Source organism: Pelobates fuscus, chromosome 6 (genome assembly GCF_036172605.1).
Source record: "Pelobates fuscus isolate aPelFus1 chromosome 6, aPelFus1.pri, whole genome shotgun sequence".
NCBI classification, from domain to species: domain Eukaryota; kingdom Metazoa; phylum Chordata; class Amphibia; order Anura; family Pelobatidae; genus Pelobates; species Pelobates fuscus.
In genome coordinates, this window is record NC_086322.1 from 145,760,976 (window position 1) to 145,786,001 (window position 25,026).

General features: G+C 40.1%; 1 protein-coding gene across 1 annotated transcript in view; it reads left to right on the forward strand.

Moving 5' to 3' along the window:
* TACR3 (tachykinin receptor 3) overlaps positions 1 to 25,026 on the forward strand; it is a 275,893-nt gene that overhangs the window by 104,199 nt on the left and 146,668 nt on the right. The window contains exon 2 of the mRNA XM_063458395.1: positions 21,050 to 21,235. Coding sequence (XP_063314465.1) covers positions 21,050 to 21,235 — 186 coding nt within the window. The remainder of the gene's footprint in view (positions 1 to 21,049; positions 21,236 to 25,026) is intronic.

Here is a 25,026-nt window from a genome sequence, read left to right on the forward strand (position 1 = left end):
CATATATTGAATATGTGATTCCTTTTGTTATATTGGTCTATGTGTAATTTGTAGAGATAGCTCTCCTTCTTTATGTATATTATTTGTGTAACTGTTATTATTTATTTATGGCTACCTAGAAGATATTCCACTACTCTGCTCTATTAAGCAGAAATACTGAATGTTGCCCTTATTAAAGATGGCCGCCGCGCCATATTTTCATCATGATTTGCCCATATCCCTGTATCATTGGCTATCAGGGTGGGAGACGCTCGGAACGCTACGCACACCATTTATTGGTGATGCGTGCGTTCCAAGGCGTCAGATCATCACACTCTCCTCTTCAATTCTGATGCCGCGGTCACTTCCGGTCTGACGCGAGCACCGCGTCATTTCCGGTATGACGCGAGTGCCGCGTCACTTCCGGTATGACGCGTGCGTTCCAACATGAAACCGGAACCAGGAAATCAACACACCAGGACACAATTTCTTCACCAATGAGGATATATAAACTGACTTTTTCTGAAATTATACCACACTTCTGAAGAAGCCTATCAGGCGAAACGCGTTAAGTGGACTTTATATTTTATATTTTACTTTGTTTGTTTATATTAAAGTATACTTTTTAAGTTACTTTTTATTCATTATTTTTATCATTTCCTGGTATCCTGAATATCCGTGGTGGGGATTATACCACCTAAGCTGTTTATACTAGAGCAGGTCACATGCTCTGGAAAGTGTAAGTACAATACTATTTATTACCTTTTACAATATTGGTACTTACTTCACCATATTGCTGCTATTCTTCTTTTATATCAACTACGCATATTGCACTTTGGAAATATCCGTGGAGACCACTACAAATCCACAGACGGGGATTGTACCGTCCAGGCGCTTCACAGCAGAGCTCTGTTATAGCTCATCTCAATGTGAGTGGATTGAATATAGCTACTAATCATTTGTTTTTAAGACTAAATTTACTGTATTGCACTATTATTTTGTAATTCTTTTCCGAGGTTACGATTTATTGGAAAATTCAAAGACTCATGTATGTATTTTCTACATATATAAATTACTAGGCGTGGTATACGTCAACTATGTACTTGGTTGCCCTAATTTGCATACCAGCATTATGTAACTGTAACACTTCCATTCAGTCAGCAGAGGGTGCTGCAGAGTTATCAAGTATCAAGCTACTGTCACAAGCTATTTTCAGAGACTCTGGGGATCAGGTCCATAGTCTGTGGGCAAGAGGTTGGCCTTCAAGCCTTTCATAAAGGTAACGGCAAGCGAGCTTCTGTCACACACTTATTGAATGAATGGAGATTGACAGTAATTAAAACAGAAACATTTAAAGTATTATATCCACAACTACATTGCTAAAAGATTCTTAGATGCAAATTAGTGCAAGAAGTATGAAATCAGGGATGTCTGTTTTCCACAAGGATTAATGTCTTAAAGATTTATCAACTGTAACCATCTGTTTTTACATTAGCACATCAAATGCTAAACTTAAATTCTCTAGATGTCTGCTGTCATACACATGATACTCCCAAGTTCTTCATGATAGAAACACGTGATGATGTATTCAGGAAAACCAGAGGAAAACATAATATATCAAAGTAAAAAAAAAAAAAAAAAGTATAAGTTGCGTTCCAAGAAATATTTGCAAGCTGAATGTAACAAGAGAAGTTAGTATGCTACGTCTGCACAGTCACAAGAAGAACAACAGGACATTACTTAGTAAACTGGTGACGGGCAACATCTTACAGATACCTTCGTTAAAACACATTTCAGAGAATACTGGTTGTATGCTTTCTAAGTTATAAAAAATGTACAAAATCCTGTTTGGCAATGACTTCAAGAATATATCTCACTAAATGTAATCAAACTTGTTCTGCTCATGCAAGCACATTTCATTCCCGGTGAAAGAACATATTTTTGTTCAGAAGGATAAAAGAAGAATCATTATTTTCATGCAGCAATAAGGATGTCTGCAGAACAAAAATAAATGATGGATAAAATGGTCAGTGAGTTATAAGGATTTGTCAACTTCTTATAAACGGCTGCAAAAAATGAACAAAATCTTGTTTGGCAATGGCTTCAGGTATATATCTCAATAAAAATAAGAAAACTTGTTCGGCTCATGCAAGCACATTTTATTCCCTGTGAAGAAAGAGAAAAATCATTATCATTCAGCAATAAACATGTCTGCATAACAAAAAGAAATGACATGGATAAAATGGTCAGTGAGTTATAAGTATTTGGCAACTTTTTTAAAACTTTGTCTAAGAGCATTGCATTGGCTTTGTAAGTTAACTAAATCATTAAATTCAATTGTACTATTAAAATAGAAAAAAAAGTTTTCCTATAACAGATTTTTCAACTTTCCATAAATGTTATAAATTATTTAGCAAAATTAAACATCCATTTATTGTATAAAGTTGCCAAACATATCATTAACGGACATTCCAAACACCATAATGAACTATGGTTCCTACATAGGTTATAATTTTAAAACCTCCCATATCCCTCCATGCTGCTGCTTCTAATCTCCCCCAAAAAGCCATAGCTTTAAGCTGACCCTCCTTTTAGAAATATTTTACAAAGAGAAACTATGCATTTCTCAAGACAAGTACTTGTATTGTGTGTATTTGCCCTGAGAGCCCATGTCACACAATCTTCAATGAAGTTCCCTCATGAATAAAAAATATGGTACTATTGATCATAGTTGGAGAAGCAGCGACAGGGCTTCTGTTATCTTAAGCACCAGTTTCATTGATGTATTTTCACGAGTGAAATTGCTGCCGAGTGCTGAGCTACATGTAACATAAAACACTGACTAGTCAGAAAGGGTGCAAATCTTGAAGCCAATGCAGGAAGTACAATTATTTGTATCACTTTTTTATGTGATCCTTGTATAGTAAATTATCTTTGCTAATAGAAAAAAAATGTCTCAATGTATTAGTTTGGATGTTGAAATGATGATCAGTTTCTGCCAACCCAAAAGAAAATGTCCTGTTTTTGTATTATATGATGCGTGTGAAATATCCTGAAATAAACTGCCAACTTTATGAAATACAGATCTTCATTTCAGATATAGTGATAGTTTTAAAAACTGTGAACTTGTGCAAATTAGTTCACTAACCTTTATTTATGTTTTGGGTTTGTCAATAATTGTAAGTCAGTCTTGGTTCAAGAATTGCAGTAATTTCCTGTTGTTAAATTTGCCTTCCTGTCAGTTGAGCTGCTTAGTGCAATATATTCAGGAGATAATGCTGCAATTAACAGCTAGAGAAGGTGGGGTTCATATTGTCATAGAACAATATAGTTAAATGTACTCTTATTAAAAAAGACACAATGCCATAATTTATTATGCCATGTCAAAGATTATGGAGGTTAGTTTCACTGCAAAAGATAACCACTAATGCTATGTTAAGAAAATGAATAGTTCTTCCATTAACTCAACTTGCACTACATTTATAAAACTTACTAATGAGCTGTATTGCATTTATTTCAAATCATTAGCCTAAACGGTCTAAGCAAATTCAGAAGTGGTATGTTTTTGACACAGATGTGCAAATAGATCCTGACACATTTAGAAAGAAATTCATATATTCCTTCTTATATGTGAATAATATGCACCCATTCCTGAATTTTCTATACACTAGTAAAGAAAAACTGCTAAAGCATAAGCTTGTTGTATATTAAATATCACATTTAGAAAATAAAATATTTTATGGGGGAATGTTTATCAAATATCTTTCTAAAGGGTGGGCAAAACTATTTCTACTCTGAGTATTTTATATATATATATATATATATATATACATATATATATATATATATATATATATATATATATATATATATATATGGTGTATGGAAAACAAACAGAATTTAGGCGCTCACTATTGTGTTGTGTCCAATAAAAGGTGGGCAGCAGTGACCAACACAAGGATTTCCCACCTTGTGATGAAACAATAGTGAACAAAAAGGAAAAAGGAAACCGCGCCCTTATTGTGATACGAATATACGTACTCAAATCCTTATGATCATACAATGTCAGTAGTAGACCTCAAAAAAAAAGAGAAAAATATACAGAATAATAGTGTAACCCCTTTAAATAATCCGTAAGAAAATAAAGAGTATATAGATGTACACTCACATTTACCAGAGCTAAATACAGAGCTTCATACTTATCCTAAGACGGGGATTATTCCGTCTATGCGCAAGAACAGTAGAGCTCTGTATTTAGCTCTGGTAAATGTGAGTGTACATCTATATACTCTTTATTTTCTTACGGATTATTTACAGGGTTACACTATTATTCTGTATATTTTTCTCTTTTTTTTTTAGGTATACTACTGACATTGTATGATCATAAGGATTTGAGTACGTATATTCGTATCACAATAAGGGCGCAGTTTCCTTTTTCCTTTTTGTTCATATATATATATATATATATATATATATATATATATATGTTCCATCTATAAAGGAAAATATCATCATCTTGCATTCTAGAAAAAAATACTATTTTTGTGGTGCCAAGGTAGACATTGTTCTCACCTATAAACAATAAAATGTCAAAGTGCATTGCACTAGCTGAGAAAAGTATAGATACAATGTTATTTCACTTTTTAGACACAGATAATATACTAAAACAAAAGAATGATTACCAAATGAATGACGTGTCAGGTGTATGTATCTCATCTGTCAGCAAATGTTTCAAATATTGAGGGCCTCCTAATGACACCATTGAAACCCACAATTACTAGTAAATACATGCACTCTTTGAATTGTGGGATGTCTTGCACATCATATTGGGACAGGGAAGCTCTGCAGGATTTGCAAATCCAAGACTGCTGACTCTCGAACAGGGGAATACACTCTATCAATTATAAATGGTGTGTTTACTTGCAAATAAATACAAGTCCATAAAATCAAATTGTCAGTATATTTATATCGGCAGACATTTTGTGTTAAGATAGAAATTGAAAGTGTGTATTGCCAGTCACACTTAGAACAGAGGTGACTCCATTTTGGCAAAGAAAGACACAAGAATTATCTCTGTAACTTTATTCATTCAAGTCTGAGCTAAGGAATGTGTTATGTAAACAAGACAAGTGATAAGGCAATGATGTCTCACAGCAAGGATGGGGGCTGGAATACTAACCCAGATACAAATGTATACATTATTACATATACATATACACACTATCCATTTATACTTACTTTATAGTAAACACATATAATTAGTATCATGTTAATAATATAGACCATTCATGGATAAATATTCATGAAGAAATATCATATTATTTAATAAATGTTAGTGAAATAGAAAAATAAATTTTAAACACAGACACAAGAACCAGACACCAGTGACAGATAACACTTAGTAATTAATTTTACTTTCCCATTGTAAGAAAAAGGGTGAAATTAAGGTTAGGAGGTGTCAATTCTAAATTACGATTGAAATTGCCGCCACGAAGACTGGGATAAAGCCTTTGAAATTGGCAGGAAATTTGAGTTATAGGGACATGAAATAGATAAGTAAATGATGTCAAACTCGTCATCGAAATCAGTTAACCCATTATGCATAATGGAAAATGGACCCCATGAGAAGAAATTTTGGTGATGTAATTGCGCCATCTACTGACCAAAAACTAGATGATAGTCTGTAGGGTAGACACACCTACAGTTCCCTATTGGTCCTATCAACTAGTGACGTGCAGAGAATTTAGCCCTTTAAAAAGTAAGGACAAAGGAAAGAGAGGGAGATTCAAGACTCAACATTCGGACATTCAACACTGAAAGACTCAGACATTCAAACTCTCTTTGAAACAACTCAAGAAACACTTTCCTGGACACCTAATTTTTACTATTACTTTTCCAACCACTTTTATCTATTACATGCACTTCTCTACACATCAATCATACTTGCATTCAATTCCTGGGACTATGTACACATCTGATAAGAACATCTACAACCTGGTAATTATGCTGGTTTTATTTAATTAATTTAAATTAATTAAAATTTACTAATAGCAGGAATATATATTTGGATAAATCTTGGTCAGATTTCAATCATTAAAAATCTTAGTTAACTAAAGAATATATGGTTATAAAAATTCCATTCTTGCAGGTGGAATAAAGATAACGATATATTAATTATACAGTTGTCAAGGTTAGCATGCCACATTTATCTAGATATATTGACTTGTTCTGAAATAAGATAGTGAATGTTGTTTAGGAAAGTTAAAATTCAGCAAATGTAAAATTTGGTAGATTCATTCTTATTGGATGGTCCAGGAGTGGTTAAATGATCTGGTATGAATATTACTTTAATTGTAAAGGCAAAATAATCAGATATATTGCCTATCAGAATTATAGCCAGCAGTGGAAGGGTTACTCAGTGAAATCTGACTGTCAGACGGAGTTTTTATTGCCTTAGGCTGTGCTGTGTGTTCAGTGTGAAGTTAGTTTCTAACTGAAGTACCCTATCATAAATCTTGTTACGTTCTTGGCAACTGGTTAGCAGCTGTATTGTGTTTAAACCATTGCCATATTGTATGCCTATGTTATACTAAATATTCACTGATTTTTGTCATGCATGTTACATATTATTATTATTATTTTATTTTTATTGTCACAATAAAATATATTTTTATGATGAAATTGTGATTTACTGTGTGAAGTAAAATCCTCTGATGAACGTTCTCTAGGATCTAAGATGATTAAATTAGTGGGTAATTCTCAGCTTTATATTATCATTTTTCGGGGAACAGTGCCAAGATATCAATCTTTCCTCTCTAATTCAGCCTATGATGTTCAATGAGAAGTCTTTGTAAGGCATGTGCTTTGAGCAAAATAACATGACTAGCTGTCAGATTGACAGCAAGGGAGGTGTAACAAGTTTTTTTTTTATCTGCTATGTTTGTTTTTTTTTAATCATTATTACATTACCAAAAAGTTTACAATTAATTTGTGAAATTATTAAGTGAGCTTATGTTTGAATGAAAATATATTTCAAATTCAAAGTAAAAATAGTATGTAATTCTTAATTTGTTCATGATACTCATGTCTTCTATCGAGTATTTCTAAGATCTTTGAGATATAAATTCTGTATTATATAATTTTGGTATATACAATATTTGTGTTGACCTATGTTTTTCACCACTCCTTACTGGAATCATTGTGATATAGCATGATTGCATGATAGATGTGATTGGCACCAGAGTTTTATACCCTAATTTTTCTAATCCAAAAATCTAAAGTCATGTTTAAACATACCAATTGTAAACACGGGATTCTATTAAACGGGAAATAAACTTGGATCACAACTTCTTTACAGCTGATAGGTTTGTTGAAGCAGCATCATCAGTCATAATCCTTTGATAAACAAGATACGCTGAAACAGGTTGGCAAACTGTTAAGTCAAAGGGACCCTCTCACGAGCAACTATTTAAAAATATTGCTGCTTGTTATGTTTCAATACTTTTTTTTTGCGAATATAAAGTGTGTTGATTAACCCCTTAAGGACACGTGACGTGTGTGACATGTCATGATTCCCTTTTATTCCAGAAGTTTGGTCCTTAAGGGGTTAAAGGGACACTTTCCCTACCCAAAACCAAATAAAATAAAAATCACTATTTAGTTGACACCCCCAAATAAAAACATGTTTGAATTTATTTATGCCTAATTTTTTTCCCACTGGGGTAAATCTAAAAGCAGTTTGAAAATATGCAAGTCTCTTGTCTGTTTGCAAGCCTGTCCCTTTCCCAGTCTCACTTTTCTGTAGCTGTCCAATAACAGCCTTTCCAATGCTGCTCAATGACAAATCTTTGCAAGGCAGGTGCTTTCATCAATTGGCTCTTGAGTATAGCTCCATTGAGTAAGTCAACCAGGAAGCAACAGGACTGGTTGTCTGATAGAGAGCTAGGGGGTGTAACAATGTTAATTTGTATACATTACAATTTCTATTGAAACATCCATTTATTGTAAAATGAAAAAAGAGAACACACTCTTCACACATAAATTACTTAGGCAAGTGAAAGTGCTTTATGGGTATGTAGTGTCCCCTTTAAGCTCTGTAGGATTTAAGGATAGTTTTATATGTTGGAAGAGAAGGAAGTGATCTGAAGTTAAGTATATCTATACATTAGACTTGTGCATTGAACTTCAAACAAATTGTGATTTGTTTTTGGGGGGAGGGGGGAACAATAAAATGTTTTCCTGAAATCAACTCCGAAACACTATATGGACATATCACGAAATTAACATAATGGAGAATGGACAAAGCCATTTTGGAGATATTGTGATTTGTACTTCAGCCCATGTGGCAAAGTAAAAAAAAAAAAAAGAAGATTGTTGGAAAAAAAGATCAATATTTAAGGCATAGCCACTAAATGCAGTAAAAATACATATATAAATATTTCAAAATTTTGTTTGCTGGTTTTCCTTTTTCTCCTATATTGGTAACTTCTTCCCCCTTGATCATTAAACCAAATGGCACAAAAATGCACCTATCAGTGTACTACAAAATATATACATAATTTTATATTTTGCATTACAATGATATTCAAATTTTTGCACCATTTTTTTCTATCTTAATGAGTTTTTTTTTTTCAGGAATGATTGTGTGGATGAAATTGCCCAAACTAAAAGACCATATTGATGAAACCCAATCACCAAAAGCATTTTTTTTTTTTTTACAAATCACATTTTGTTGTTGTGCACAACATTTATTGCAGATTCTGCCTTAAAAATGCACAGAAAAATGTATACTGCTATCCATATAATTTGGGTATGTTCGTTTTAGTGCTTGGAAAGCTAGCATTTTGTGTCAGTGAGTTTAATATATGCATTGTCTTACCAAAACCATGAATTGTTGAAAACTGTAAAGGTAAAGTTAAAACTTTGGGCAAAATAGACAAGCTACAAATCTATCAAAATCTGAAACGTTTTCAACCTCTGTATATATAAATATATGTATATATATTATCTCGTTGATCCTCGTCAGTTACTGGCTTTGTTATTAATCCCCAAATGTTATTTTGTCTTTGTCTTTTGACATTACCTATAGCCTGCCTTGTTTTAAATGTATTAAAAAGCAAGTCATCTTCGTCCTTAGACCATATGGACGAATAATTGAATTAAAAATCTGTGCAGTGGTCTCTTTTCTTCCCAAGGTGCATGGCCCTTGAGAGAATTGGCTTACGCTATTGACTATTCTAATTTCTCGGTCCCTGAGTGAACATTGTATTTCACTGTTTCCTTTTCTAGGACAAATACATTGATTTTTCTGCCATTTATTAAATTTACCTTCAGGCAGGTATTTCACATTAGCTAATTAGAGGCATTTTAAAAGGACAATTCTAAAGTTCTATAATACCTGTCTTCTAACTTATATCTTTCTGCATAGTGATGTCTAAGCTGTCTGGTATATTCAGTATGTCAAACATACCTAAGCATAGTATGACAGGGCCAGGTTTGGAAACTTTTCACTTGATCTTGTAGCTTGGGATTTGTTAACTCTATAATATTAGTGTAAAGTAATAATTAGACTTTTAAAATAGGTGATGCTGTATCCAACAGTATTATTAGCATAAATGTCATATTTGTTTAAATGCTTGAATAGTGTTCTACAAAATGTTACCATTGCTATCTGGTTTGAACAGGTTTTTATTGTTAGAAGTTTGCATCTTAAAAGCTTTACTTACATACTTCATCCACAGTACACAGTAAATTCAAAGATTTTACTATTACCATGACGTAAAGTCATGATTTTATTAATGACACGGAGGCGAGTATTATGCTGCACTCTTTCTTTATTTCCCTCAGCAGCAAAGAAAAAACTTTATAAATATAACAGTAGTAACATTAACAGTCTTAGGTGTATTCTTCCTAGTAACAGGAACAGCCAATCAGGAACAGCCAATCAGGTTCCACTTCTCCAGCATAATAGGCTCTGTCAGCCAATCCTGTTCCTCTTTATTTGCAGTCCCGAAGTAGTAAAGTGTCCAACCGAACATAAAACTGTACATGAAGGAGTTTTCCGTTTCGATGTAGGGTAGATTAGGCTGTAAAAGAGGAGAAATATGGTAATACCTTAGCATCAAACTGGGTGTATGCATAATCATAGGTATTTGAGCTAGTGTTTGGTCAATGTTTGTCCAAGGGGATATTATTTAATCCGTATATACTGGTGAACATATAGACAAAAGACTATCATAGTGAAGACTCACCTGGTTGCAAGTATAACTGTAATTTAATAGTCTGTTAAAATGACTTACCGTAGGTTAACTTACCCAACTCCCGTCTACCTTTCCACCGTCGTCGGGTGGGAGGGAGGGATAATACTCGCCTCCGTGTCATTAATAAAATCATGACTTTACGTCATGGTAATAGTAAAATCTTTGAATTTTATTAAGACACGGAGGCTCCTATTATGCTGGTTTAAAGCTGAGAAACCACCGTTCCTGCGAAGTGTTGTATTGGTTTGAAGTAGAAATCACGGAAGGTGGTTTCTGAGGACCAGTCGGCTGCTTTCAAAATGTCTTCCAGGCGACAACCCATGGCAGAGGCCTTGGAAGCCATTGCTCCTCTTATGGAGTGAGGAGAAAATATGGAGGTGTCAATTCCTGCCGTAGTCATGAGCCACTTGACCCAGCGGGCTAGAGTTGTAGTAGACACCGGTAGGTGTGGTCTTTGGAAAGAGATGAAGAGTTCATGTTTATTTGGGTCCCGCAACGTCATGGTGCGCATTTCGTAGAGTTGTAGGCATTTAACCGGGCATAAGAGAGGCTTGTCAGGAAAGGCTGGGTATGTCACTCTCTTTGTCGAGCTTTTAGTTCTCCGTGATATATCAAAAGTGACCCCTTCTGGCGTGTAGGACCGTGCGGTGATGTCTAATGCTCTAACATCTGAGACCCTTTTGCAGGATATGAGGCATAGGAGCATGACCAGTTTTGCCGACAGTTGTTTCAACGATAGTGATGCATTATCCGGCCAAGATTCGAGGAAAAGGAGGATAGTGGAGACGTCCCATAGCACTGAATAGCGTGGTAGTGGGGGTCGTGCAAATCTGATGCCACGTATGAGACGGCATACCAATGGGTGGCGTCCTACCGGTGCGCCATTGATGCCTTGGTGTGCGGCCGAAATGGCCGATCTGTAGAGGTTCACCGTACGGTATGCTCTGCCGTTTTCAAATAATGAAGTTAAGAACTGCAGGATCGAATTCAGAGGAGCCGATATGGGATCCAGGTTCCGTTCCATGCTCCAATTGTGCCATTTGCTCCAAGCAGATTTATAAGCTTGTCTCGTGCCGGGTGCCCATGCGCTCTCGAGAAGTTGGAGAGTTGATTCCGAAACCCCTTCGATTGAGTAGGGTTCCCGGAAACCAGCCATGCCGTGAGGTGCAGTAATTCCTGTTGAATCAAGGGGTGAGGGGACCCGTCCGGGTCTTGGAGGAGATAGTCGAAGTGTGGGAGAGTGCGGGGTATGTCTACCGCCATTTCCAACAGAGAAGGAAACCATGGTTGAGACGGCCATAATGGTGCCACGAGCACTGTTGTTCCCATCTGTTGCCGTAGGTGTAATAGGCATCGGGGAATCAACGCAAAGGGAGGAAACGCGTAGTTCCTTGTGTAGGACCAGTCTTGGGTAAATGCATCTGTTGCCAGTGCTTCTGGGTCTGGTTTCCAACTGAAAAATCTGGGAAGTTGTTTGTTCAAACGGGAGGCGAACAAGTCCTTGTCCAGAGGGCCCCATAGGGATTGGATGTCTTGAAAGACCCTGGGATCCAAGTGCCAGTCGCTGGAATCCCTGAGGTTCCTTGAGTACCAATCCGCCGTTGTATTGCAGAGGCCCGGGATGTACTCTGCTGTGACTGAGATGCCCTGTGCCAGGCAGAACTGCCAAAAGTCTCGTGCCAGATTCGCCAGGACCTTGGATTTCGTCCCGCCCAAGTGATTTATATAGCGGACTGCCGATATGTTGTCCATTTTCAATAGGATGGCACATCGGGCTTGAGTCGTTGAGAAACTGCGGATTGCAAAAGAACCGGCCAGAAGTTCTAGGCAATTGATGTGAAGCGTAGATTCCATTTCGGACCATCTGCCACCTGTAGAGATATTGCCACAGCGTGCACCCCAACCGTGCAAGCTCGCATCGGATTCTATTACTATGTCTGGTGTGGTGCCGAAAATGGCCCGGCCATTCCATGCTTCCATATGGGAGAGCCACCATCTGAGTTCTGTTTTTGCCTCTGTGTCCAGAGAGATCATGTCCGTGTATGAGGACCCGTCTCTCAGATGAGAGGCTTGTAGGCGCTGTAGCGCTCGATAGTGTAGAGGGCCCGGGAAGATGGCCTGGATGGAGGCCGCCAAGAGGCCAATCACTCTCGCCAATTGTTTTAGGGAGATCAGGGGAATCTTCAGAGTGCGTCTGATTTCCTTCTTTATGGTGGCCAATTTCGCAGTCGGTAAGTGTAGTGTCTGTAGAGTAGAGTCCACGACGAGGCCCAAGAACTCTATGCGTTGTGTAGGGGTCAGGATGGACTTTTTCCCATTGATCAGGAAACCCAGGTTCTGTAAGAGATTCTGAGTCCACGTCAGGTGGGTCTTGATAATGTGGTTGGATTGACCCATGATGAGGATGTCGTCTAAGTAGATTATTAGACGAACCCCTCGACTTCGAAGTAGGGCCACCACGGGTTTCAGGAGCTTCGTGAAACACCATGGGGCTGAGGATAGTCCGAATGGGAGGCAGGCGAATCTCCATTTTCTTCCTTGCCATATGAATTGGAGGAAGTTTTGGTGTTGACGTGCGATTGGTATAGTGAGGTAAGCATCCTGTAGGTCTAACTTGACCATCCAATCCGACGGTTGGAGGAGATCTCGGAGGCAGTGTATGCCTTCCATTTTGAAATGGTTGTAGGCAATAAAAGTGTTGAGCTGTTTCAAGTTTATCACTGGGCGGACGCCGCCGCCTTTCTTGGCAACTAGGAATAGGTTGCTCACATAGCCTGGGGTAGTTATCGGAATCTCTAAGATGGCTTGTTTGTGTGCCAATTCTGAGACCTCCTTGGAAACAAGGGAGGCGTCTTGTTGGGAGAATAACATTCCCCGTGGTGGGGAGATTTGTACTGGGAGGGACAAGAACTCTAAGGAATACCCTCTTACCGTGTTCAATACCCAGGCATCTGATGAAATGTGTGACCATACATGGAAAAAATGTCGGAGTCTGCCCCCCACTGCCCCTAGGGAAGAAGGAAGTAGGAGATGACTTACCATAAGGTCGTCTGCTTGGTCTGGTGCCACGTGATCCACGAGCAACCCATGGCCGCCCACGTTGTGGGAAGAAGGCCGGGGTGTTGCGGTGCTCCGTGAAGGAGGTTTGTCCAGTGTAGGAGCCTCGGTTCTGTCGGAATGAACCCCTGTTAACACGGCCGGACAGACGGCTCCTGGCTCTTCCGGCCCCGCCAAAAACCTTAGGGTGGAAAACTCTGCGCATGTTTGATTGCGCCTTGTCTAGGGCAGTAAAAGTATGTACAAAGGAGCCAAGCTCCTTGACAAAATTGTCTCCGAACAGGAGACCACGGGCCTGGGTGCCCGGCTCGGTAATAGCCATATTTACCAATTTTGGGTCTATCTTTAATAAGATCGCCTTGCGACGCTCTGTGGCTATCGCACAGTTGGCATTGCCGATCAGGCAAATTACTCTTTGAATCCAACCACTTATGGCGGTACGATCTAAGTCTTGGTCGTTTTCGACCATATCAAATATTTTGGTTGCTGGGCCCAATATATCCAGTAATTTATCCTGGCAATTGCGCAGGGAGAAATCAAGGCCCTTCCAGCCAGTCTTGCCCAGGAATTGGACGATTTTTGGGTCTACTGCAGGTGTTCTGCAGGCCTCGTCCGGGACAGTAGGGCGTGGGCATTCTGCCCGTAGCTTATTGCGTGTTGCCTTATTTAAAGGCTTGCGAGTCCTTGATGCAACGTATTTGGCCACATGGGCCGAAGGGGACCAGTCTGCTGACCTTGGATGACGTAGGTCATCGGGGTCGAACAGGGGTTCCCCATAGGGGTCAACTAATTTGTTTGCATCGTCTGGGACCTTAAGCTCCATGTCAAAAGATTCAGATGGAGGCGTATTATGCTCTCTGAGGCCATGGTCTTCGACCAGATCATCGGATTCGGGATCCGATGGATCCTCAGTATCCATGCAGTTTTCCTCTTCAATCTCGGTGAGATCTGACTCAGAATCTAGTTGGGCTTTTGCCCGTTTCCATAACCTAGCCGATTTTGCCCGGCTAGTGGCTCTTTTGCGCGGTGGTATGTTAGGCGCGCCATCTGTGACAGGTTTGTAGCTGTCCATCTGTGAGATTGAAGAGTGTTTGGTTTTTGCAGTGGCCTTACGACCAGTGAGAGGTTGTGAAGGGACCACTACTGGCAAGGCCTGGGTAACGGTCGGCTGAGCCGATTTCTGTGCCTCAAGCAGAGCCTGTGTAAGCGTCTGTGAGAAAGATTCAGACATCAATCCCATGGCCGATGTGAGGGCCTTAGTCATAACATGAGACATAGTGTCGTCAATCAGAGACTGCATATCAGCAGTGGGAGCAAAATCAGCGGGGTTAGCCGCTCCAATTTCAGATACCCCTGTGGGTGTTTTAACACTCCCTGGTTTGGTGACAAGGGACCCAGAAGGGGTGGGTAAATCTTTCTCACCAGGCATGCTTAGTATGACACTGGTAGTAATAATAAAATCTGAGCTGAAACTAAAATGGGTTGATTAACCCAAAGGAAAACAATATACCTTAAGAACAAAATTAATTACTCACATAAACTTCAAACTAACAGCAGTATTGAAGGTTCACAGGTAAATAGGAAAATAGCAAGGAGGGAGCAAAGAGCCGTCCGACCGCCACTACAGCTTTAACCCAACTCCGAGGACCGGACGTTGGGGGTGGAGCTGTGTGAGAGCGCGGGAAAGCAAAGAAAATGGCTGCCGCGGGCGGCAGAAAAGGAAAGAATAGGAAGAATAGGAAGATTTAGCCGGTAAGTTGTGCTCGCGGCGAATGTGTAGATCACTATAAAGTGTACACATTCCAGCGCCGCGAGCAGGGAACCGGCATCTGAGCTCCGTGAGTTCCGCGGTTATGGCGGTCACTCACGGCGCCAGTAAAGAAATGGGGGCGCGAAGCGCCGAGTGCGGTTCCAGTCGGCGTCCCCGAGCCGCTCGTTAAACTAGGCTCTGGGGACAGGCTGGACCGCGGAAAGGATTAAAGTCAAGAAAATAGACGGAATCAATCAATGAATTAAAATACAATAACGGTATAATACTAATAGTAGTAATAATAATGAATAGTAATAACAATAATAGTTAATAATAGTAAAATGATAATAATAATGATATATTAATCCCACAGTTAAGGAGCTGAGGGATCAGGTATACTTAACTGAGGGAGCAGCAAAGAAAGAGGAACAGGTTTGGCTGACAGAGCCTATTATGCTGGAGAAGTGGAACCTGATTGGCTGTTCCTGATTGGCTGTTCCTGTTACTAGGAAGAATACACCTAAGACTGTTAATGTTACTACTGTTATATTTATAAAGTTTTTTCTTTGCTGCTGAGGGAAATAAAGAAAGAGTGCAGCATAATAGGAGCCTCCGTGTCTTAATAAAATTATAATTTACAGCTCCACAGTATACAGTAATTTATCATTGACTCATTTAACTGACTCAATTTAAATATAGTACTTGCTTCATATTCCTCTTTATCAGGCCATATGCACTCAGCTTTTTACTTCACATGTGTTTCATAAAGTTTACAATTTTTGCAATGTAATTATTCTTTAGTCTCTAATAAAGATGCTCACATACACATTATTGTCAAGTGTATCCTTGTCAGTAGTGATGTAGGACTTTTAGAGCCACAATATACTGCTAGGTTTGAATAATCTGAATTTAAGAGGCATATGGTTAATATACCATATTGTAACTGTGTATTACTTATAAATAGAACCCAATAGTTATTGTATAATAATCAAGGCGATAACATTTTGACATTAACAATTAAACTTACACAAGAAGAGAATTTGGGGTTGGCTGAATTATTTTCATGCTGATATTTGAGTCGGCAGAAAATCAGGAAGTCAATTCAGACAGCCAAAACAGCAGGGCAAATGCTATAATATTGCCTGACCTGATAGATTTTTTTTTTTTTTAATGCCGATTTAAAATTGACATATGTAGATTATTATATCACTGAATTAAAAAAAAAATATGAAGTGATAAAACCTAATTTTATAAATAAGCTATCTTATTATAAAAAGCATGGAGCAGTAGTAATTTTAAGTTCAAAATAGGGGATTTATAAAAAACAAAAATGGGGAATTTATCCAAAAATGGTCAGTAGAAAATATGAAAAAAGTCAGTGGGCAATTAACCACCAACTAATCCTTTCCACACTGAAAAGAACAGAGCTTTCCAAAACTGCATAAGTGACTGTCCTTCAGTCTGGAAAAAGCCATGTCATACCAGCTTTTCCCAACTGTGTCTGCAGAGGGATACACAGTTGGCAGAGCAAAGCCACTACAATAAAAGATATCTAGAAAAAGGGGAACAGCAGCAGGGAAAATGTAATTTGGAATGTTTTTATTCACCACTAGATTTTACAATACTTTTAGAAACAATAAATAATAAATTTAGAAACAACCTTGAAGGGACAGGTGAGTAGCCAATTGGATCTCAACCATCAGATGGTGACACCTCAAGTATTCACAGGAAGAGCACAGTACTTTGGGGAGATTGAATTTTAGGAGGGCTTTCTCCATCAGTTGCAGGGACATTTGAGACTGCTGGGGATTCTAACTACTCCCTGTTACATAAAACAGTTGCTCAGTGATTGATAGATATGAAAATAGCTGCTGGTCAGCCAGACAAAGAGCAGCTCTCAGATTCTTATTCTCCTTCCAGCAGCTCAGATGCTCCTCAATAAGAGGCAAGTTAGGTTCAAACAGGTAAGCTCTGACCATTACAGAGGCACAACCCTTCTTTCAGGTGCTTGTTGCTTCACCTTTTCCCACCAAACCACCAACAGCATTAATCCAAAATAGAACTGATCTACTCTACTGTGTTGGGACTATGCTGCCATTAGCTGCCCTAATATTCTCCCATCCTCATTAGTCATAGTGGTGTCAATGCCAACAGTGTGATGGTAAGCCAAACTATGGCTTCTCTCTGCTATTCCAAAATTCTTTCCAGCATGTCTAAAATGGACTACTACTGCAAGCTTACATTCAGTCATAGATGATATGTGGGAAGCCCTCTTTTCTTTTGGTTATTATTATTATTATTATTATTATTGCAATTTATATAGCGCCAACAGATTCCGTAGCGCTTTACAATATTATGAGAAGGGATTTAACTATAAATAGGACAATTACAAATAAACTTACAGGAACAATAGGTTGAAGAGGACCCTGCTCGATCGAGCTTACATTCTATAGGAGGTGGGGTGTAAAACACATTAGGACAGGAATTTGCAATCAAATAAGGTGGACTGCCCTTTAGGAGAGGGCAAGAGACAGGTATGTGAGGTAAGGGTTAGTCTTGGAGGCCATACGCTTTCCTAAAGAGATGGGTTTTAAGGCACTTCTTAAAAGATGCAAGACTAGGGGAGAGTCTGATGGCGGTAGGCAGGCTATTCCATAGGAAGGGAGCCGCCCGCGAGAAGTCCTGCAAGCGCGAGTTGGCCGTACGAGTGCGGACAACGGACAGGAGGTGGTCACGGGCAGAGACCGAGAGACCGAGAAGGGACATATCTATGGATCTTTGAGGAGATATAAGAGGGGCTAGAGTTGTTCAGTGCTTTATAGGTGTGAGTTAGTACCTTGAATTGACTCCTATAGCATACAGGAAGCCAATGTAAGGACTGGCAGAGGGGTGAGGTGTGTGAGAAACGACTAGAGAGGAAAATCAGTCTAGCAGCAGCGTTCATTACGGACTGTAGGGGTGCAGTACGGCTTTTGGGAAGACCAATCAGGAGAGGGTTACAGTAATCCATGTGGGAAATAGAGCATGGACAAGCTCCTTGGTAGTATCTGGTGCAAGAAAGGGGCGGATGCGGGCTATGTTTTTAAGATGGAATCTACAGGATTTGGCAACATGCTGGATGTGAGGCTCAAAGGTGAGACCAGAGTCAAGTATGACGCCAAGACAGCGCGCTTGCAAGGATGGACTGATGTTGGTACCACAAACTTGAAGGGAGAGCGAAAGAGGAGGATCAGTATTAGGAGGAGGAAAGACAAGGAGCTCAGTTTTTGAGAGATTGAGTTTCAGAAAGCGGGAGGACATCCAGTCAGAGATGGAAGAAAGGCAAGCAGTGACACGTTGCAGGACGGCAGGGGAGAGGTCCGGGGAGGAGAGATATAGCTGGGTGTCATCAGCGTACAGGTGGTAGTGGAATCCAAAAGAGGTAATAAGTTTGCCAAGAGAGGCAGTATAAAGAGAAAATAGAAGGGGACCAAGGACGGAGCCTTGGGGGACTCCAACTGAGACAGGGCGAGGGGAGGAGGTATCATTAGAAAAGGAGACACTGAATGAGCGTTGGGAGAGATAAGAGGAAAACCACGAGAGGACAGAGTCACAGAGACCAAGCGATTGAAGAGTTTGAAGAAGGAGAGCATGATCAATGGTGTCAAAGGCCGCTGAGAGGTCAAGAAGAATTAGTATGGAGTAGTGGCCTTTGGATTTAGCTGCGATTAGGTTGTTAGTGACTTTTATAAGGGCAGTTTCTGTAGAGTGGAGAGGGCAGAAGCCAGATTGAAGGGGGTCAAGGAGAGAGTTGGAATTGAGGAAATGAGACACACGGGTAAAGACAAGCCTTTCCAGAAGCTTTGAGGAAAAAGGGAGCAGGGATATGGGACGGTAGTTAGAGAGGGTGGATGAGTCGAGGGATGGTTTTTTTAGTATAGGTACTACAGTGGCATGTTTAAGGTCAGCAGGGACGATGCCAGAAGAGAGTGAGCAGTTGAAGATGTGTGTTAGAGAAGGCACGAGACAAGTGGAGAGAGATCTGATAAGGTGAGATGGGACAGGATCGAGCGGGCAAGTGGTGGGGCAAGAGGAGCAAAGAAGAGCAGCCACCTCTTGGTCAGTAGCTGGGGAGAATGTCTGAAGGGTAGGAAAGGCATGATCTATGTGTGATTGAGAAACAGAAAGGCAAGGAGGGGAGAATTCTTTCCTTAGCTGTTCAATCTTGTCAGTGAAGTAACATGCAAAGTTATCAGAAGTAAGGTTAGTTTTGGGGGTGGCCACAGCAGGGCGAAGAAGAGAATTAAAGGTGTCAAAGAGACGCCTGGGGTTGCGGGAACATGAACTAATGAGAGAGGAAAAATAGGACTGTTTGGCAAGGGCAAGGGCTGCACTGTATGAACACAATATGAATCTATAATGGAGAAAGTCTGATTGGGTACGAGACTTCCTCCAGGAGCGTTCAGCACAACGGGAGCATCTTTGCAGGTAGCGCGTTGATTTAGTATGCCATGGTTGGGGGCGGGTCATCCTTGAGGTGCTTGTTTGGAGTGGCGCTGCAGTGTTCAAGGCAGATGTAAGAGTAGAGTTATATATGGAGATGGCCAGTGAAGGACAGGAGAGGGAAGGGATGGACAGCAGTTGTGAATCAATGTCAGCTGACAACTGTTGGAGATCCAGAGAGTTAAGGTCCCTCCTGAGTTGAGGGGGGTTAGGCTGAGGTTGTTGGGTGAGGGGGTACGCAAGAGCAAATGATAAGAGGTGGTGATCAGAGAGTGGATATGGAGTGTTGCAGATATTAGTTACTGTACATGCATAAGTTAAGATTAGGTCAAGGGTATTGCCAGCTACATGGGTGGGAGAATTTGCCATCTGTGATAGCCCGGGGGAGGAAGTCATTGAAAGTAGTTCAGTGGCTGCAGAGGTCAAAGGTGGGTTTATAGGAATATTGAAGTCCCCGAGAATTAGGGATGGAATGTTAGAAGAGAGGAAATAGGGTAGCCAGGCAGCAAAGTGGTCAAGGAAGAGAAGAGGGGAACCAGGGGGACGGTAAATAACAGCAATGTTAGCGGAGAAGGGTTTGAAAAGGTGAATTGAGTGTATTTCAAATGACGGGAAAGAGAGGGAAGGGGGTGGGAAGAGGTTTAAAAGAGCAGTGAGGGGAGAGGAGAAACCCAATACCACCACCTTTACATTCAGAGTTTCTTGGGTTGTGGGTAAGTTGGAGACCACCGAAGGACAAAGATGCAGGGGTGGCAGTGTCAGAGGGGGAGAGCCAGGTTTCTGTTAAGGCTAGTAAATCTATTGAACGAGAGATAAAGAAGTCATGGACAGCAGTGGATTTAGTTATATTGCAAACAGAGCGTGCGTTCCAGAGGGCAGTATTGAAGGAGGATCTAGAGGAACATGAGATGGGTATGAGATTAGTGTGGGTCCTTGGGTTAGTATGTGCTGTGTTTGTTGAGAGGGGACCGGGGTTTGGAGATACATCACCAGCTGCTAGGAGCAGAAGGATAGAAAGGAAGTGAAGGTGGGAGTAGGATTTGAAAGTTTTGTAGGAGGGTATGTATGTAGAGGATTTGGGAGGAGTTGGTGGAGATAGGCTGGAAAGGTATGTGTAGAGTGCATGGGATGAATAGAGAGGGGAGGGGAGTAAGGTGGAAGTAATGATGATTGTGTTGCCAGGGACAGGTGAGTGAAAGGATAGGGATATTTTAGTGATCAGAGAAGTTAGTGTTAAAGTGAAAAATAGAAGGGAGAACATTAGAGAAAATGTGTATTATATAGATATGTAGATCATATATACAAACACTTCAATATTCTGCCTTGAGAATTTGTTAGCCCTCAAACAATGGTGAAAATAACCAGCAATCCTCCTGCAAAGCTTAAAGGAACATTATCTATAACAAAGAAGGAATACATGTATGGCTTTAATTCTTTTTTCTTATAGGGGATAATTGTCTTATATAAACCATTGCTGCTGCAGTAACTTATGCATTGGTTTGTGTTATTTATTTATTTACAGATACATGGCTATTATTGATCCTTTGAAACCACGATTATCTGCTACTTCAACCAAAGTGGTAATTGGGAGTATCTGGATATTTGCTTTTCTGCTTGCTTTTCCTCAATGCCTTTATTCCAAAACAAAAGTGCTGCCCAGTAGGACTCTCTGTTTGCTAGCATGGCCAGAACAGGAAAAAAAAATAACGTAAGTCTATTAATTATTTTTATTATTTTTGTCATATTTTTCTAAAAATATTTCTACACATAAGTATTTTTTTTATTCACGCCGCAAAATCAAACATATTATTTGAAGGATAATAAGCAATACATAAAATGTGAATAAATAATTTCTTTGAAGCAGTTCAGTTGTAGGTTATATAGTGATCCTATTTTTTTTAAAGGGACATGCATCACTTGACAATTGTTTTAAAATAGGAAGCAAGCACTTTTGAACAAATATACAAGCCAAAATAAAGCAAGGAACACTTTGAAAAATATGCACTAAACATTTATAAACTTATTATAAGCTTGGTCAGATACCATTGTTGAGCACAACTCTCAGCTAGAGTGGGGTTCTTCAGCCTCCCATTTCCATCTTCCCACCCACTTATATGCCTACTAATCCACTAGACATGTGCAATTCGTTTCGGTCCGAATTGGCAAATTGCAAATTTCGGAAGTGACGAATTTTGGAAGTGCCGAACTGAACCGCATTGCCGAATTGCAGAAGTCCTGAATTTCGGAAGTGCCAAAGTGCTTCGGGTTTCTGAAAAGGGGCAAAACAGGGGAGGGAGGGAAAATTGAGGCAATGATAACAGGAATCTAACCCTAACCCCTACCACCTAACCCTAAAACTACCCCTAACCTAACCTCAACCCTAGTGGGTAGGGTAGGGGTTAAAGGTAGGGGTAGGGTTAGGGAATTGCTGAAGTCCCGAATTGCCGTAGTCCCGAATTTCGGATATGCCAAACCGAACTGAAGTGCCAAATTGCAGAAGTCCTGAATTTCAGAAGTGCTGAACCACACCACCGAATTTCGGAATTGCCAAAGTGCTTCGGATTTCTGAAAAGTGGCAAAACAGGCAAAACAGGAGAGGGAGGGAAAATAAAGGGAATGATGCCATCGGAATCTAACCCTACCCCTTCCCCTACCCCCTACCCTACCCTACCCCACCCCTGAACCCTACCACCTACCGATAACCCCAACCCTAACCCTTGTAGGGTTAGGGGTAGGGTTGGGGTAAAGTTTAGGGTTAAGGGGTTAGTTTTAGGGGGTTAGAGTTAGGGGTAGGGTTGGGGTTGAGGGTAGGGTTATGGGTGGGGTTATGGGTAGGGTTAGGGTAAGAAATTGCCAAAGGCCAGAAGTGCCGAAGTGCCAAATTCCCAAATTGCCGAAGTCCCAAATTTCCGAAATCCCGAATTTCCGAAGTGCCAAAATGCCGAAGTCCCAAATTTCAGAAGTGCTGAACCAAACCGCCGAAGTGCCGAAGTGCTTGGATTTCTGAAAAGGGGCTAAACAGGAGACAGAGGGAAAATGAAGGGAATGATGACAGGAATCTAACCCTGCCGCTACCCCTACCCCCTAACCCACCCCTAACCCTACACAATACCCATAACCCCAACCCTAACCCTAGTAGGGTTAGGGGTAGGGCTAAGGTAATGGTTAGGGTTAGGGGTAGGGTGTTAGAGTTAGGGGGTTAGAGTTAGGGGTAGAGTTGGGGTAAGGTTATGGGTAGGGTTATGGGTAGCGAATTGCCGAAGTCCCGAAGTGCCAAATTCCCGAATTGCCGAAGTCCCGAGTTGCTTAGGTGCTAAATTGCAGAAGTCCCGAATTTCCGAAGTGCTGAACCGGACCCAAGTGCTGAATTGCCGAAGTTCTGAATTTCGGAAGTGCCGAACCAAACCGCCGGATTTTGGAAGTGCCGAAGTGCTTCGGATATCTGAAAAATGGCAAAACAGGAGAGGGAGGGAAAATTAAGGGAATGATGACAGCAATCTAACCCTAACCCTATCCCGACCCCCTACCCCACCCCCTAACCCTAACCCTAACCCCTACCCATAACCCCAACCCTAAACCTAGTATGGTTAGGGAGAGGGTTAGGGGGTTAGAGTTAAGGGGTTAGAGTTAGGGGTAGGATTGGAGTTTGGGTTAGGGTTATGGGTAGGGTTAGGGAATTGCCAGAATGCCGAAGTGCCAAATTTTCTAATTGTCGAAATCTCGAAGTGCCGAAGTCCCGAACCGAACCAAATTTTTTGCCCATGCACATCCCTATAATCCACCAAACCCATTTTCATGTGCACTAGCCATTCATGATAAATTATTTGCACACTCATGAATTTACAAACAAAGAGCAAAGAATACTGATTATAATATAATAATAATAATAACAAATTGATTATCTGGATACATAAAAGAAAGATAATAAAGTCTAATAATTGAATATATATATATATATATATATATATATATATATGTATATATATATATATATATATATATATATATATATATACATACAGACACACTCAAACTGCGCGCACACACACACACACACACACACACACACACATTTACACATGTATTATGTATATAGTATATAAAGGGATTTCCTGTGCAGAGCAATGCATAGCACACAATATATAGACTGATTTACTGTGCAGAGCAATGTTTTTTAGTGTACAGAGGGATTCACTTTGCAAAGCAGTGTGTGTCAACATAGAAATTGATTAATTGTGCAGAGCAATATGTCAGTATACAGTATATAGTATAACTCAGTATACACTATAATTCAGTATACATAGGGATTTGTGTGAGTATGTCAGTGTGGGGGTGAATGTGACAAGATCACTGTATGTGAAGGGTTAGTTTGGGATGAGTGTGACAGGTTGACTGTGTGTGAGGAGTCAGTGTGTGGGTGAACGTGACAGGGTGACTGTGTGTGTGTGGTGAGTGTGACATGGTGATTGTGGGGGGTGAGTGTGAAAGGGTGACTGTGTTTGGGTGTGATTGCAGAATGGTGACTATGTATTCAGGTTTGTGTGACATGGTGACTGTGTGTTTGAGGTGAGTGTGACAGGATGACTGTGTGTGAGGGGTGTGAGATTCACACATAAACACTCACTTATATCCCACATCATGCAGTAGCTATAGGCCAATTTCACTTATAAATATTGACTTAAAAATCTTAACAAAAATAATGGCCACCAGACTAAAACCCTTCCTACCTTTTCTTATCCATCAAGATCAAGCCGGATTTGTCCCAGGTAGATAAGCCAAAAACAACACCACAAAAATTATCAACCTTATACATTGGGCGCAAACACACATAATACACAGCGCTTTGCTGGCCATCAATGCTGAAAAGGCCTTCGACAGGGTCAGTTGGGCGCTTCTAATACATACGATTGGGCTTTGGACCTAGATGGCAAGAATGGCTGAATGCTATATACTTTACCCCTATGGCCCGACTGCGCATCAATGGTCAAATATCCCATCCAATAGCCATTACAAATGGCACAAGGCAAGGTTGTCCCCTCTCGCCCCTTCTCTTCATACTAGTCCTAGACCCCTTTCTCCAGGGGAATAGAGATAATAGCTACATCCAGGGTTTTAAAATTGATAAACATGAATACAAGATCCCAGCCTTCGCAGATGACCTCCTATTTACCATTTCAAACCCAATTTCAACAATACCATTCATTCTAACAGAAATGGAGGCATACAGTAAAGTCTCCAATTTCCAAGCCAATATATACAAGTGCAACTTACTACCTATCTTCACAACAAAAATAATAGACACTCAACTACAAAACAAATTTAACCTCACATGGGCAACCAAGTCCATTAAATATTTAGGTGTACATATCCCACCCAGACTAGACTCCATTTATCACCTACATTTTCCTCCACTGCTGTCAACTATTAACAAAGACCTCTAGACCTTGCACAGATGCTGTTTTGGGTGGTTCTGCAGGATCAACATCATAAAAATGAACC